General features: G+C 37.7%; 1 protein-coding gene across 1 annotated transcript in view; it reads right to left on the bottom strand.

Moving 5' to 3' along the window:
* Positions 1 to 541: 541 nt before the first annotated feature.
* The window catches only part of PHF6 (PHD finger protein 6), a 35,295-nt gene continuing 17,885 nt past the window's right edge, over positions 542 to 17,951 (bottom strand). The window contains exons 6-11 of the mRNA XM_001364034.4: positions 10,713 to 10,882; positions 10,408 to 10,551; positions 9,551 to 9,655; positions 6,308 to 6,441; positions 4,028 to 4,157; positions 542 to 3,732 (exon numbers count right to left, since the gene is read on the bottom strand). Of these exons, the coding sequence (XP_001364071.1) occupies positions 4,028 to 4,157; positions 6,308 to 6,441; positions 9,551 to 9,655; positions 10,408 to 10,551; positions 10,713 to 10,882 (683 nt within the window). The 3' untranslated portion in view covers positions 542 to 3,732. The remainder of the gene's footprint in view (positions 3,733 to 4,027; positions 4,158 to 6,307; positions 6,442 to 9,550; positions 9,656 to 10,407; positions 10,552 to 10,712; positions 10,883 to 17,951) is intronic.

Below are 17,951 nucleotides of genomic sequence, written 5' to 3' on the forward strand. Positions count from 1 at the left end.
TTCTTATGTTAATTAGGACCAGTTCTGTATAATTTGTAGCCTTGATCAAATGAGTGTACACCTCCTTGGGTCAGTCAGCAAGGACAGGTGGGGGAAGAATCAGGGGAAACATGAGGGAGAGCCTAAAACATTTGTTCCCTATCTGAAATTCTGTCCCCAAGAACACCCAGTTAGTATATCTAAATCCATGCAATGACAGGCCAAGATGTAACGGAAGTTAGGAGATGGGGAGAGCAAAGTGAGGTAGGAGGGGGACCTTCCCTATGTTTTCAAAAGAAATAAAAACACTTTATTTGGTCCAAAATGATAGGATTCTAATGCTGATGGATAGAGAAAGAGCAGTCAATTTTTCAATAGTGCTTTCTTTACATTCTTAACCGTTGATTTTTCCTTCCTCCCACACACGGTTAGCAACCAATTATTGAACTCCATCTCACCATAGAATAATGCATGACTAAGAGGAATTCGGCACACAATGGCTCATAGAACTAACCCATAAGCTTCATTATATGCTCTCATAAAAAAGACATATGCCAATAAGAAAGTTTTAACTCATTTATTGAATATATGCAAGAATACCAATAAAAAGAAACTAATACTGCAAACTACAATTTCAGAAATAAATTCCAACAGAACAAGAACAAAATATACATAGCATAGTGGAGAGGAATGTTTTTGTTTGTTTGAAACCCCATAACACATTCCTTGTCTTAGTATTTATGGAAGATGTACGTGAGAGCAAAAGCTACAGGCTGTGGTCTAAACAAACTTCAGTGCTTTCCAAAAAGCACCGTGCCAGGATCCTCTCTACTTTATTTTGAGATAAGATTGATATTTCGCTGCAGATGATTTCATGTGCATCTATTTATGTATACAAAGGTTGACTCAATGGAAGATCTATATTCTTATTTGCCTAGTAATATAATGCACTCCTGAGCAAGAAATGACTGAAATCTTGAAATTATTAGAGATCTTGGAAATAAATGATTTTCAGTTGTGGTCTTTAAAATTGTGAGATGAAAGTAAAAGACACCCATTAAATTGTTTTCTTTTCCAGGAACAAATAGATCTCATTTAAAGTACAGAAACTCAAGTCTATCTTTCTACTATAAAGAACTTTCTTTACTAACATTTCTGGTAAGGCAGTAAATGCTCCAGAATAATCTTCAATATATGCTTGCAAAGATTACACTGTTTAAAAAAAAAGAAAAAGGAAAAAAAGACACTTTAAAATTCCAAGCTAAAATACGCATAAAAGACAGTAATGGCAGTATTGTTTGCTTTTAAAATTATATCGATGCTGTATACTGATCAAATAATTTTCATGCTTAATAAAAGTACAGTTAAGGACATAGGAGATGTATAGTAAATACACTGCTGAGGTACATTTCTCTAAATATTGACACCACAATGTAATTACTACCCAGAAGATGATATTGGGAACATAAGTACTGTACAATTTTTACATTGTAAGGCACTTTGACTCAGCATATGACAAAAATATGAAGAGAATTAGAATATTGTAGGTTTATGACCCAAAGTGATTTTTCATGTGACCTTAAATTACATTTCGTTACAAATGAAAAATCATTTAGCCGAATCATCACACCACAGTGAAAGAATAGGTAGCCAGCCACTTGTTCTGTCAACCAAAGGTAAAGTGCTATTCTGGTTGCTAGTGGCACAGAATGGGTTGAAGAAACCCACACACACACTTCAATTTCACTAAAGACCAAATCCAGCAATTAACACCGAGAGTATTGAAAGTCCTTGTTTATACAATAATTATATTAGACTGGCCAGAATACCCCAAACACCTTGCATTTTCCTTAATTCAAAGCAATACAGTAGTTGTCCAGAAATGAAGGTGTTCTGTTCCATGGGTAAGCCATGCCTGTGGCACACAATATAAAAAAGGGATCTAGACACAGTGATTTCAAGATTTAGATTAATCCATTTTCAAGCTGTTGTAAGAAACTGAAGTCCAGATCTTTTAGGGGAAAAGTCACATACCTTGGTAAACAATTATCTAGAGATCTGTCATTGCAATTCAAGTCATGTTTAATTTGAAAATCATATTTACAAAAAAAAAATCAATGGCATATTTAGGAACAAAAACATTTAGAACCTACTAAAGTTACATTATCCTTCTAGAAGAAAAAAAAGAAAAAGACAGACGGCTGACTCATCATAATTGGGTCCCTTGTTTTAAGTATATGCGTGAAAATATAATCGACAAACGTGGCTTTCAAATACTAACAGTAAAAAAGCAACAGAATCTTAAACACAGTGTAAGTTTTCACCTGTTACATAAAAAAGAACTGTTTATATCAGCTGCAGAATAATCTTCTCAATGTACAGTCAAGTTGTCAATGAATCTTGCTTGTCGGTTTGCTTCAAATGTAGAAAGTCAGAATTCCTACCTTGCTACTGAGGTGCTATGGTAGTATCAGGCAGACCACAAAGGTTTTTTGGTTTTATTAGAAAGAAATATACTCATGTGCTTCAATCAGTAAATGCAAGAAGCTATCCTTATCGCTCATTAGAAGGGTCAGTGGAAAAATACTCTGTTAAAAGAACCGAGCAGTTAGCCACTGATTAACCCCAACCGAAGGAACCACCAATCAGGAGCACACGGAGCCAGCCCTACACACACAAGATAACAGTAGGGCTGGAAAATCAAAGTGATGACTCAAAAAAGTCAAAAATGTCAACTATGGTTTCTAAAATAGTGGTCACATAATCAAAAGAAATACTGCTGCTTTATGAAAAGAGTCTTTATTATTCCTATAGCACACAAGACCTACTTTCATACTTGGGACCAATTTGTGAAGTGTTCCATACAACAGGGCACTTGAGAGGTGTGGGTTTCAGACACGGTGGCTAAATTCCTCAGTGAATAATGACCCTCTAAATTTCAAGGAGGTTTAATTTGCCGCTTCCATAGGTTAGTATAAAGATTTCAACCACTTTTGCCCAAAACTCTTGGTATATTTTGGAAAGAAGAAAGGTATATGGGCAAGGGGGTAGGGAAGGGGAGGCCTGGAAGGGGAGGCAAGGGGAGTTAGAAAAAAAGAAAATACACACAGCCCTTTGGCGTAAGCACTGGAGCTCACCAGTTGCTTGGAGTCCATGCTGGTAAGTGGGAACAACTTCAACTGGAACAAACTGAAAAATCTTTATTTAGCACACTTTGTGGTAAAGAAAAATTCTTTTATGCATGTGCTTTCCAAGCAAAGAGAGGAAGAACAGGAGGCCATCTTCCTTTGGAGCCTCGATTTTGTTTGCGTGTGGAGAAATCACAAAACTCATAATTAACTGTGCTGTCACCCCTGGCCACGTCTGCAATGTGAAGTACAATTGGCTTCAACTTTTTCTTGATACTGAATCCACTAAACATTTTACACATTCCAGATCTTAGAAGTTTATTCAGTCCAGAAATAGTTCATTTCAATGTCTGCCTTAACTTTTGACACTGTACATATCATTGAGTGTTTCTATTTTTTTTTTCCAGACACTGCAGACTACAAACTACATAATATCAACAAGTAAAACTCTGCCACTTATTGAAGGCTCACACACATGAACATCTCAGGCAGCTCAATGAAGGATCTAATAGCGTCAGGCAGTAGAAAGTTCCTAACCCTTTCTGATTTTAGAAAACAGTGAAAAAGAATAGTAGTTATGGATGTCTTATTCATTCCCAGTTTTCTAACTCTCTGTCCCTTGAACCTGTTCAAAAGATGATGAAAACAATTGTAAATTTAAAATAGAGAAAATAGGGGAAAAAAGTGTATCTTACAGAATTTGACATTACATCTACATTTATTGATAAAATGGCTCATTTGCTCTCTTTTAAAACCGTTACAAAATCAGCTAAGGTTACAAAACCTTCCTCAGTTCTACAGGGTTTTCTAACGACATGCTGTCAACTAAACACATTAGTACTGTTGGAGCTACTGGCATTTAGTCATATCAGTAATGCCCTGAATGGCGGGTATCTCTGTATCAGGAATAACTTCCATACCTAGTTTCCATTGAGTTGCTGCTGAGGGAAGCCACTATGATCACTTCCTATTTTCCCCCGGCTTTTGCTTTCTCGTTCTTCATCTTCTTCATCTCGCTCATCATTTCCACTATGGTTTTTACAGTATAGTCTGAAGCAACAAAAACAATGAGGAAAAGTTCATCAGGAAACAAAGTTAGATGAATTGGGAGAGAACTTGCTTCCTATTGTTTAGTACCCATGATATGTTAGTCCTAGTAGTTGAAGATGACTTGCCCTTTTACACTGGTGAAGGCACTCAGAAATGGGACACATCGGGGGCAGCTGGGTAGCTCAGTGGATTGGGAGCCAGGCCTAGAGCCAGGAAGTCCTAGGTTCAAATCTGGCCTCAGACACTTCCCAGCTGTGTGACCCTGGGCAAGTCATTTGGGCAAGTCATCCCCATTGCCTAGCCCTTACTGCTCTTCTGCCTTGGAGCCAATACACAGTATTGACTCCAAGATGGAAGGTAAGGGTTTAAAAAAAAAAAGAAATGGGACACATCAATTACATGGATGCTTGTATGCCTTTCAGATAGTACTATATGAGCTGTTTCCATTATGCCCAGCAGTTTATCAAGTGACAGCTCAAATTTTATTCTTTGAATATCAGTATGGCAATGAGTTTCGAAGCAAATTTGGATAATTTCCTTCTTTAAAATACTTGCTAAGCTGATTTGGCCTGCTTCCCATGTAACCCTGACAAGATGATTCTTTGTTCCAATGAGTATTCTCCCACCCCAAACAAGTAAAGGGATGGTCTGAGGGTAGTCTTTAAGGCCAATTGCACAAAGGAAGTATATGAGGCCTTCAAGGTGGCAATATTACACAGTTCATCGAATGCTCTACTACGGCTGGTTATGCGCCGAGATAAAGGATGATCCTAAAGGACAAGCTTATAAATACAAAATCTTAGTAAGGAGATAAAGCAAAAAGCAAAACAACATAAAAGACTCCACTTACCAAATTGCTCTGCAGAGATAGAACTTATTAGTTACTTATGTGCTCAATCAAAGATGAGTTACATTTCCTCATAATTCAAGATAGAGATAAAAGGTTGGGGAAGGAGTTGATTTACCTAGTGTAACTCATTACAATATTTTTTTTTTCTTAAAAACTATAAATATGTATATATTTTTATGAACTTTTAGTAGCCACTAAAGAAATAATGCCCCCTAAATGCTACACCTTGGGAACTAGAAAACACTCCAAATTCTAAAATGGAGTCAGGATAGAAATTTCACCTAGGTATCTCAAGACACTGCTTCATTCTTAAAATCCTTGATATAGATATAAAGCTCCTGTCATCTCCCCTACTTCAACCTGGGATACACCTACCCTTCCGCCCATCCTACAAAACTCCTCTTGTATCCTGGTTTTCTTCTGGGATCTAAACTTTTTCTGTGAAAAACAGAATTCAGAATTCATTTAAAGAACACAGTAGGCTTTTGGAACCCAGTACGAATGTGGGATCAAAAAGGGGACAGGCAATTTGGAGCTCCTAGTGCCCCGTTTTGAAATCAAACTGGAATAAATTTGGCCAACTGACCCAAAGGAATCGATACAGATGCGCCACAGCACTATTTTCATCAGTAATTCTAGTAGATCAAGTAAACAAAGATTATGTTCTACTAAGAGGAATAAAATACCCAATACATTCTAAGTTTCCATGTTAACCGTCAACATTATAAACAGAGCAATTTTGTGAGCAAGAATTGGACCCGGATAGGTGACCCTAACAACCTACTTGCCTGAATCTCCTGCTTCCCTGGCTGTCAGATACTGAATCAACAGGGGGCAGTTACAAGCCAAGTTTTTGCAAGTAAGAACATACTTGATATCTCTCAGAAGCAAACCATCAATCAGGTTGTTTGATGAAAAGATGACAGCTAAGTCTACTGTGGATAGTATAGGGCAGAAATCAGGGCAGTGAAGGAATGCCCCCTTTTCCCTATCTGTGGGCAAAGCAGCTACACAAAAATCAGATGGAATAGGTAGGTGACAATATGGAAACCCACCATCAGAACACAGGCCCAGCAATGCCATTAGACCCAGAGAAAACAGTGTAATCTCATGCCCAGATGGAACTCTTTCCCCAGGTGGGTGGAGCCAGAGTAGAAATGGCCTGTGTAGCCACCTCTGGTTTTGTGCTACTGATGCTATGGAGAATGAGGCCAGTAGCATCAGGTGAGGTGATCCTTTGAAGCACAATTATTTTTTTTGGTGACATCTAAAAGAAAAATCAAGAACTGTAATTTCTTACTTGTAAATCCCTCGTGACATATTTTCAATATATTTAGCTTTGTCTTGCACTCCACAGTGGTAATGGTAAGTCTTGACACAAGCTTTTATTTCACATCCAATGGTAGCACCGGGCTGGCTACAAAGTGTACACTTCTGTTACCAGGAATAGAGAGGAGTACCCATAAGTAGGCTTGACAGTTTACACATAAAACCAATACACACAATAAGAAATCACTGCATGGAAAAAAAAGGAATAACGCCTTACCCACAGCCATAAAAGTCACAAGTAACTCAACTCTAAGATGTCACTATCTACTTATTAAATAAACTAGTGAAAGAAATGGAAATGATAAATAAACTTCAACATTGAAACAAGTAAGGAAGTGAGGATACTGCTGTGATGGAGATGATCCTAACAGCAAAAAAAGTGTGCAAAATGAGGAACAACCCAATTGCTCAACAACAGGCAAATGGTTAAGCAAATTATTATGAGGGAGGAATACTGGAAAACTGGTTTTTATAAAACAAGAGAGGGGTCTTGTTTCAATTCACTGTCATTTCCTTCCTTCCTTCTTTCCTTCCTTCCTTTTTCTTTCTAACCTTTACCTTCTGTCTCAGAACCAATAGTATGTATTGGTTTCAAGGCAGAAGAGCAGTAAGGGCTAGGCAGTGGAAGTTAAGTGACTTGCCCAGGGTCATAATAGCTAGGAAGTATCTGAGGCCAAATCTGAACTCAGGACCTCCTGTTTCTAGGCCTGGCTCTCAATCCACTGAGCCACCTAGCTGCCCCCCCCCCCCCCCACCCGCCGTAATTTTCTGATGATGCCTTTTTCCTTTGGGAGAAGGGTAGCTTTGGGTTGTGTCCCATACCTGGTAGGCAAATTATGTCAATATGGAACACAAAAGAAGCATTTACATTTATTCAATAAACATCCTTTTAACATAACTGTAAAGAGTGTAGGAGAACTGGGAGTGACAGTAGTAGTTTAATGTTCATTAAGGCTACCTTTGTAATAATTATTGTAATAATTTTGTTTGTAATAAATAATGATATTTTTTGTAATAAATAAAACTAAAAAATTAATGTCAAAATTTAAAGGCTTATATGCTTTTTAAAGAAAGCACCATAGTTTTCAGACTCAACATTAATTTTAATTTACAGTTCTGGCATGGCATTTTTTGTGCAAATGACATTTTAAACACTCTGCAAAATGAGAATAATACGTTTTACACTATTTATCTTACAAGGTTGTTGGGAGGAAACTCTTTTGTAGGCATAGCAGACAGAGGGCCGGCAGCTCTAGATTCCCCCCGCCCCTAACATGGTTGTTAGTGGCTGTGCTAGCCTGGCCAGGTCCCTTCATAGCTAAGTGCTTGAGGCAATTTTCTATCTAAGATTAGAAAGTTGCGAAGGTGTTGACCTGCACTGGAAGACAGTGTCCTCACCTGGAAATGAAAATTATAGGTCCAGTCCTCCCTACTATTATTGCTGCAATTTTAAGCCATATTTCATTTTGATAAATGTCACCAACACTTTAAATACATTTCAAATAATGAAACATTTACTAAAAAGCCAGGTTGCATTCATTTCTTACAGAAATACTGTCACTCAAAAGATCTGCCCCCTCAAACATGCGTCATTCAATGGCACATGGAAAAAATTAATAATACCCAGGAAAAGGCATTATATCACATGCCCCTCCCCCAAATACTAAGTTGTATCATGTAGAGACAAAGACTACTTCATCATAAAGGAGGTTCACATCTAGAAGATTAGTCAAAAAATCACTATGGTGACCTGATTCTAAGATGAATCAATGACAAAGTCAAGAATTCTCACATAAACTCTCCTATATCCTATCACTTTGCTTTTAAGAAATATTACTACTTGGTCTGAGGCATCTTGGACAACATAAGTGATAGAATGCCAGTCTTGGAGCCAACAAGTCCTGCCAATGGCAGATACTGGCAGAGCCATCACAGGAAAGGCACAACATCTCAGGGCCCCAAAGAACATTTGAAGTTACAGATATATTGCCAATCTGCATCTGCGGAGTGATTTTTTTCTTACAAGGAATTCCCTACACCAATGAAATCAATCCAGACCACCTTCCTTTCTCCTCCCCAATTAACTGGGCCATTTAACATGTTTTAGTTTCTCTTTTTCTGTATGTTCAAAATAGCTACTCTAGAGCAAGGGTTTTTAGTCTTGTTTGTTATGGATGGACTCCCTTTGGCAAACAGTTTGATGAACCCTATGGATCCCTTCTCAGAATCATGTTTTTAAATGCATAAAACATAATACATAGGATTACAAAGAAGACCCATCATAGTGTAAGAGTTATCAAAATTTTAAAAAAGAAGAGCTCAAAGATCTCTGGCTAAGAACTCTTGATCTAAATCATAAATTCAATACAACAATATTTTTAGAGATAAGTTTCAATCTAAAGCAAAGTCTGGGGGGCAGCTGGGTGGCTCAGTGGATTGAGAGCCAGGCTTAGAGATGGGAGCTCCTAGGTTCCAATCTGGCCTCAGACACTTCCCAGGTGTGTGACCCTGGGCAAGTCACTTGACCCCCATTGCCTAGCCCTTACTACCCTTGTGCCTTGGAACCAATACACAGTATTGATTCCAAGACGGAAGGCAAGGGTTTAAAAAAAAAAGTCTGTGTGTCTTCTATAATTCAGAATAACCAGAAGCACTAATGGAAGCAGTAACTCATAAACATATGAAAGTTACAGATAAGAATAAGCAAGTAAACACATCCAACTTATTAGGAATTCATTATATATTTTTAAATGTGTTAAAGGCATATTTCTTGAACATAATGACAAATTCAGGCTATTCGTATGTATGTACTTAAAATGGATGCCTCCTAGGGGTCAATAAGCTTGTTTTACACATCTGAAAAAAACAAACCCATACAACTTAAATAACAGTTAGAAACACTTGAGATTGCACTGAATGGGTTAGTTCATGGTCATTGCACACAGAATAACCTGAAATCAATCAACCACAGTTCTTCTAATGGCACTGCTCAGTACAGAATTTATGCTAAAAGGAAGTAGTCAATGCCATCCACTTATTAACTCCTCAAATAGGTCAATGTCATCTGTCTACAAAAATGTACTTTATATGGAGCAACTTCACATACGAGTTTGATTTCAATGCCAGGATGAATCTGAAATATGTCCTAAATTAACAGCAAAAATATAAACAGCAAATACTATTGGTGTCAAAAGCAGAGTAGAAAAGAACATACCATCCGCTTTCCACGCTTAATCTCTTGAAGGACAGTTTTAATATCAAAATCACCAAATTCTGCTCTTGATGTTGTTGTGAGTTGAACTGTGCCAGAAGAGAATAACTAAAGGAAAAGAAATCCAGGGACATTAAAACCAGAACCTCTTTCTGATGAAGGGTAAGAAAAAGGCATAATAGATAAAGACATCCTATTTCTTTGGTTTACGGATAAAACAGGGGCATCTTAAGCAGTCTCACAGGCAGGCCTGCCAAATGGAAGATGAAGGACATAGCACTAAGGCTCATTTTGGCAAAAAGTAATATTTTGATTTGGAAATATTTTTAGGCTCTGAAGGGAACAGCCACGAGGCTTCATCTTTTCTCCACATCTGAAAGGCTTGACCAAATGACAAAACTCTCACCATAAATGATGTGAGTAGCTTGAAAAATGGATGATTTATTACTATGAGCTAATGATCCTTGGTCACTGTTAACACTGAGCTATAGTGCTTTTGGGACTGGAAGATGATGGTTACTGCAAATTCTGACTAAGGGAAATAAAGAGAAATATCCTCATAAGCTTAAAGTCCATTTAATTTCTGCAAGACTTAATGCTAAAGAATAGCCAGCTTAAAAAAAAAGTCTAATAGGAAAAAATCTTGTATTTGGCAACTAATCAAAAATAACTTGAAAATTCTATCAAATTCCTTAAACATACAATTTCATAGCAATTAATGTAATTTGTTTGATAGAAAGTCATAATTCCAGTCAGAATAGTTGAGCACCCAATCATTTTCCCTTCACCAAAAAAAAAAAAAGATTTCTTGAACATTTTAAGGACATATTTACAAACCACACTCAAGAAATCATGCTTACCATGCACTTATAATGGGCAGCTGCCTTTTTGGCATTAAATATATGAAGCTTTCCTCTTGCTTCATTCTCTTCTTCACCTACATGACAAAATCCACATTTAGGCCTGGTGTCACTGGGACTGCTTCTATGTGGAGATCTCTCTCTCTGAAAGATAACCCCGCCCCGGCAAAAAAAATTAATTAAAAAAAAAATCCATGTCAGTGACTCAAGCTTTTGCTAATTCATATTAGGACATCTTCTAAAATCATTAAACCATAATACCAAAAGTGATGAAATGAATAAGGATATACTTTTCTTCTACTTACATATGAACTGCTTTCTATTTCATCTGTGCCATGAGAAGATGTAGATCTATTATCTTCTGATTGCCCCTTTAAAATCATTTTTCTCGGCCTTCCTTTGCGACTCTTCTTTTTTCCCATGGGTGATGAAGGCTCCAGTTCATGCTCATTGATACCCTCTTCTACGTCAGTGGCTTAAAATTTAAGGAAAAGCATACATAAATCAATCTAGCAATAATGACTATTTGTCCTTAGAGTTTAAATTTTTCTTTAACATGCATTTGTTTTCTAGGAGAGGAACTAACTTTGAAATATTTCAAATCACCAAAAATCATCAAACATGCCAGAGGCATTTAACAAATGCAAAAGTTCTCATCTTATCGCATCCTCTTCCAAACATACTAGATAGAAAACACGTGTTTATGCTTTTATGGCCTAAAAACATAACTAAATATATAGTATTTTCAAATTCTACTGACAGTTAAGATGAAAAAAAAAAGATAACTTATAAATTTCTAGTTCCTAGAGTTCTTCTTCATACTTATTTATGAAATTAGATGCCTTCAATCCCAACACCGTACTTACCTAGATACTAATTTACATGAAAAAACCCTACATGATCGAGATGAAGGAAAAATAAGTATTGATATTATTTTAACAGGTGTAAAACTTATGTCTGCCAAAGAAGTGACTCTGACTGAATTCAGCAAACGAGGTTGCTTTCTTGATCAATCAAATCAAGTCAACTATTTATATGATATATGCATTCCTGACCCACTTTGAAAGGGGAAACAACAGCAGAAAATCTCAGTTGACAATGACCCACTCCCTCTCTCCCTCCCTCTCTCTCTATATATACATATAACATAAACTACTTAGAAAAACTGAAAAATACTAGATACGTAACTCTTATCCAGTTAGGTGTGGGTGAGAAATCAATTGATATTTTCCTAGGTAGTTTTTCAGTATTTCATAATTTTAGAGCTTCCTTCCTGGACTTAGATACCATTAAAGAATCATATCAATTCATTCATTCTTATATTTGAGTGTCTATTATATGTAAGATGTTAATTTATATTGAAAAAACCTGATAGATGGATGTAAAAGCATTTATTGGCCACTTACTATATGCGAAACACTGTGCTTGAAGAAAATTCACACTAACTGAAATGCTCACTTGTTTACTATTTGGCCTGTCAAAAATGCTTGTAAAAATGAATACATTTTAGAAAGAGCTTAGGCTACTGACCACTGAAATATTAAAAAAGTAAAGGAAGAAAAAGGAAAATTTGAGAGCATGGTTCCTGCAATCATTTTCTTTTCCACAGGTCACTGCTAATCTTGTCTTACCATTTCACTGATTAATTTCTTACTTAGAAGTGCAGTGACCTCTATTCTTGCAGATGCTAATCTCTTTCCAAATACTGAAAAAGTATCAGGTGTCAAGTGAGAGAAAGCTTAAGATGCTATGTACAACTGCATTTGTCTAAGAGACTATATTTCTGGACCTTACTGCAATAACAACTACTTATCCTTCATATTGAGTTCTTCTTGCCTTCTAGAAAACAAAGGTAACTCAATGATCCTTTTTTTACTAATTCATCTTCTCTTAGGTGGTTTTCAGTAATTAAGAGTATCTGTTTCATCTGTTTCGTGGTTCAAAAAGGACCAATGTAGTATAATGGTTTTTTTTCTTTTCTTTAACTATAAGCAACACGAGACATTAAGATTATCATCTTTAAATTTTGAACCAAATTCTTCCATTACTTACCTTTTCTGTGTGTTGAATTCCTATCAACTGAAGAAAGATCTCCTCGGGCCTGAAACACTTCGGCAACGGTTGCACCAGGAAAAACCTCAGTAGCCATGGCTACAAAGTCTATGGATTTTCCAAGAGTCCCTAGAGATACTCCCCAAGGTAGCAGTAGCTCTGACTGCCTTCTTAGCAGTAGCCACGACCTGAACAACACCAGCAGGGTGGTTGCCTTGGCCTTCTGAAAAAGCAGCAGGAGCTAGAGCAACAGCTGCTATGAGAAGACCCATTCCTGAGGGCTTGGCACAACCCAGGGGTACCCCCAGAGCAGCCAAACTCCAAATTCCTAATCACCAGCTCAGGGTAAAAATTCTTAACTAGTGACTAGGAAAGAACACAGGCCAGGGGTACTTACACAAGTATCTCAATTGTTCTCTATACCACCTGTTACAGGCCTAAGTACAAATAGCCATTTACTGAATGCATTTCTTTCTCTTGCTGCTGCCACACTATTCCAGTGACAGTACACAAGTTGAGAGGAAGCAATGTCCTTTCCTCTCTTCTCAATGTTCTAGCTCCTTTATGGGAAGGGGATCTCTCTAGTAACCACTGAACATGGATAGCATACTTCACAGTCTAGCATGTAGAGAGACTAGTCAGAAAGGAGAAAGAAATAATAGGACAAGCAAGCCATAAGGCAGCAGTGATTTCCACACTTCTGAACGTCATGGAAGCAACAGCAGCAGCTCACATTCATCCAGGGCTAGAAAGTAGACAAAATGCTTTCTTCACAATGCTCTCATGAGCCAGGTGTACATACAACTAAAATCCTCTGCATTTGAGAGATGAAGAAACTGAGACTCAAAGAGTTAGTAAAATGCCTTGCCCAGCTGGCAAACAGTAGAGTTGGGACTTGAATCTCACTCAAAATTGTAGCAGGCATAGCAATTATGGACAGTTACAAAGAGAGCAGGGGGAAATTTTTCACTAATTTGCTGGAAAATGTAGTTTTTCCTCCTTCAGCATGGCCCCAAAGACCTTGAGATTGTACTCTAACCTCCATGAGTCCCAGCTACCATTCTTTTTGATGCTCCAGAGAGCCTTGTGGTTTTTCCTATTGAACTAGGCCGCCTGGCTCTAGAGAGCGCCAATACAAACAGAATCTGTATTTACCTCCACAAGATTTACATAACTAGAAATAAGAGATAATTCAATCATTCATCCAACTGACTATACAGGATTACATTCAGAATTCCTAATTACTGTTCGTTTACACTGCTACAGTCTCTAATAAATTGAGCCTTGTTTTACATAAGCGAGAAGGGAAAATTCTGAGACCAACTCAATACTTTCATCTCTTTCTAGTAATTTCCTTGAGCCACCTTAAAAGGAAAATGAATGAAAAAGGCCTGTTAATTCTCACCTAGCACTCTTTATCAGTAGTCCTACATTTTGTCAGTGACCAATGAGTGGGCTGACAATTTTCGGGTGCTTATTGGAATAATTAGGTAAACTAATGTGATACTGAAGATGAACTTAAGGGTTAAGTGGACTCAAATATCTCATCGTTTTTTCCATTGCAAAGATGATATAAAATATCCTAACTTGGGTAAAACATTTCAAAATAACCATACATGAAGCTTAATTTCTGCCTGTTACTACCTAATGTGGATCATACAGATCAGCAGTGATAAAGATGGAACTTCTGAAATTATCTAAAGCTACTATAGGTGATGGAGGCCTTAAATGGTATAATAGAAGGATTAAAGTTAACACAGTTTAAAATAGGATTTGAGGACAGTGAGGTGGCTCAGTGGATAGAGAGCCAGGCCTGAAGATGAGAAGTCCTCGGTTTAAATCTGAACTCAGATACTTCCAAGTTGTGTGATCCTGGGCAAGTTCCTTGACCCCCAATGCCCAGCCTTTACCACTTTTCTGCTTTGGAACCAATACTTAGTATTGGTTCTAAGACAGAAGCTAAGGGTTTAAAAAAACAGAATTTGGTTTGTGATCAAGATCTATAGCAAATCCCCAGGGCGGGTAGTTTAAAGACAAGTATCTCTATGCTGGGTGACATTGCTTTTTTTTTTTGCCTCAACACAGGAATGACAGCACCTACCATCAAAGATGAGAAATTCATGATGTGATCTCCCTTCATTTACTAGTACAAAAGCCTGCACTGTCTACGCTTAGTGATATAAAATGAAAAGAGTGGCTAACTAAACAATCAGCATAGTTCAATGCACTCATTAACAGTGTCAGGTTCCCTGGAGCTGCTCAATAAATGTTCAATGGTTTTTAGCACTTTAATAAAGCACTAATAAAAAAAACATGACTATAATAAACCTGAGTTATTACCAAAATGGTTCCCGTCCCCCCCAACAGAGTAACACTGGCAAACAAACCACCATGATTATGGTACATGTTCTAGAGAGAAGGGCGTAAAATGATGAGAAAAGTAAGTGATATGATTGCTCTGAATAGCACTTTGATCTAAAAAAATCCTAGTAGTACACTGCATACTTTGGAATGTTGCTGCTCACTTTCAACAGTACGTATTACTTCTAAAAACAGGCTGGGTAGGCCTTTGGGGAAACTGTGAAATACCAGTAACAACAGGCTCAAATTTTGGTCTTTGTACTACTAGTGTCTTTTAAATGAGTAAGGTTTATAGAACTGATAGATATGAGTTTGCTCTTCATGATATCTCCCTAACACCTGGCCACCCAGGGCCCCTAACTGTGGCAGCTCATCCAGGCCTAGATTTCCCTCTTCTCTAGATCTCTCTTTCTCCCCCCACCCCAATCCAATCCATCATATTAGTTTAACTAATTATTGCAATCCAGAAGAGCCTTGCTATTCCCCCCCTCCCCCAATCAATACTAAGTATCGGTTCCAAGGCAGAAGAGCAGTAAGGGATGGGCATTTGGGGTTAAGTGACTTGCCTGGGGCCACTTTTCTAGGAAGTGTCTGAACACATTTGACTCCAGGCCTGGCTCTCTATCCACTGAACCACCAAGCTGCCCCAAGGGCTTTGCTTTTTTTCTGGCATGCACAGGTCAGTGGGTAGAAGTGGAAGAGGAGAGGTAATGACCTTCCCAGTCCTCTTGGCAGCCATCTGTAAAGCAGGCTATTCTTATGAATGGGTACTGACAAAGCAAACTGATGGTAGATCAAGTAAGTGAGATTTGGTAACCAGGCTTGGCATCAGAAAATATCTGGGACTAACATCCCAGAATGGCAGTTCAAAACTATCTCTGCTGTCCTAGGCCATAAGTGTGAGAAAATAGCTTTTACAAAGTTCTTCAATAGCTGACTCTTCAGGACGTAATTACAAAGCTTTACTATTTTAAAATTCAAATTCTATTAAGTGGAGGAATGAACATCGTCATCTGGTGAACTGACCTGATGTAAACTGGAATGGCCTACATAGGAGCCATCTGAAGTACTGGCAAAATATAGATCTCTCCAGCAGGGTATGTGGTTATGAAGCTAGGAAAGAAGGCTAGAGCCTTCCTAGATAAAGGCAGTACTTATTCATTCATGCTAGAGATCCCTGGAAACCAGAGTACAAAGTAGATTCTGTTTTCCTAGGAACAAATGTTATGTCATGGAAACAGTCAGATGAACCTTCATAAACCTGACTGCATCTTAAGCCTTGGTTATGTTTACTGTATTTGGGGGGTGGCGGCTCAAATCTAGCTTTAAAAGACACTTCCAGGCTGTGTGACCCTGGGTGAGTCACAATCCCCTAGCCCTTACCGCTCTTCTGTCTTAGGATCTATTCTTAAATAGAAGGTAAGAGTTGCTGTAACTGAAAAAAATCCATCACTCTATGGCCAACCTGGTGATGAGTCTCTCTTTCCAAAGTAAAATAGGCTAGGCCTGTACTTTTTGAAACTAAAAAATGAAGAACTTTATTATATGAAACCTAATATTCTTACCATAATAAACAGTAATTTGACTGTCTAACTAACAACAGTTTTTCTTGCTTTCTTGGAAAGTAGATAGATTTTGGGGAGGATGATAGGGATGGCTTAGGTCTTCCCTTACTAAAAAACAAAAGGCTGTTCAGGGAAGTCTGAATATATGCCTTCCTTTCCTCTTGCATAAATTTCTTGCTGCATAGAGGGGCATTCAAAATCATTCCTCAAACCTAAAATCTATTTTCCCTAAACAGTAAAACAAAACAAAAATGCTTCCTTCTTTTTTCATCACATGATGGCAACATCCCACATCAGCGAACCAAGAAATAAACCCATAAAAAGGTGAAAAGAGAACCAGACTCTATTAGGCAATGTCTCTGGTAAAATTCATAGCAGCAGCAAAAGGGGGTACTCCCTGTACTCATAACAAAAAAAGCTTTAAATTTCAATCCCAGCTTTAAATTGCTCATCCAGAGTCTACCCTGTGAGGAACAATTTATACAGGAGGCCCTGAGAACCAATACCGTTGAACCTCTGCAGATCTAAACAGTCAACATACTTCCTTATACCCATAAAAGTTAAAGTTGTTCTAAATCAAAGCAGACTTAGAATTTAACTGGCATATTTGCATTAAATTATAGTCATAAACAAACTGAACAAAATCAGCTGAGTCAATTTATGTCAGAAATTCCAAAGAGACAAGAATATTTCAATCACTTTGATTTGTGGTGACACATTCACTGGTGTTAGCACAGATTACTATCAGTTTTCTATATCAGTAATCGAAATGGTGAGAGGCAAAGAAGTATAGTGGATAAGGAGCTGGCCCTGGATTCAAGAAGTATTGGGGCCATGTTCCCCTGCACCTAGGCAAAGACTTGCTATGTGACTGACCCTGGGTAAATCATCTAATTTTTCAGAGCTACCAGGCAACATTTTGAGACTAAAAATTAAGAGATAAATTGTTGGACTGAAACTATTGAAATACTGGACTGAAACTAATGATATCCCAAGTCTGGAAACCCCCAAATCTAGATGGTTAAGAATAAAATTAAATAAAATCCTTGGTTAAACTTAAGAGTGTTTTATATTGACAACACAGAATAAATCAAAGCTATTGTTTCCCATGCCTTCCAAAAATCATGTGCAATTTGTCTAAGTACATAGAAATTCAACTACCCAGTTTTATGTAAACTTAAAAGGGACATTCAGTATTCAGTAAGGTCATTCATTTTCTACTGGATCATGCTGATGGTCAGCATGTTTTTTGTTTTTAACCCTTACCTTCTGTCTTAGAATTGATATAAATATCAGTTTCAAGGTAGAAGAGCAGTAAGGGGGGAGCAGCTGGGTAGTTCAGTGGATTGAGAGTCAGGCCTAGAGACAGGAGGTCCTAGGTTCAAATCTAGCCTCAGATACTTCCCAGCTGTGTGACCCTGAGCAAGTCACTTAACCTCCACTGCATAGCCCTTACTACTCTTCTGCCTTGGAACCAATACACACTATTGATTCCCAGAAGGAAGGTAAGGGTTTAAAAAAAAAAAAAGGAGTGGTAAGGGTAGGTAATTGAGACTAAGTGACTTG

Source organism: Monodelphis domestica, chromosome X (genome assembly GCF_027887165.1).
Source record: "Monodelphis domestica isolate mMonDom1 chromosome X, mMonDom1.pri, whole genome shotgun sequence".
In the NCBI taxonomy this organism is placed as follows: Eukaryota; Metazoa; Chordata; class Mammalia; order Didelphimorphia; family Didelphidae; genus Monodelphis; species Monodelphis domestica.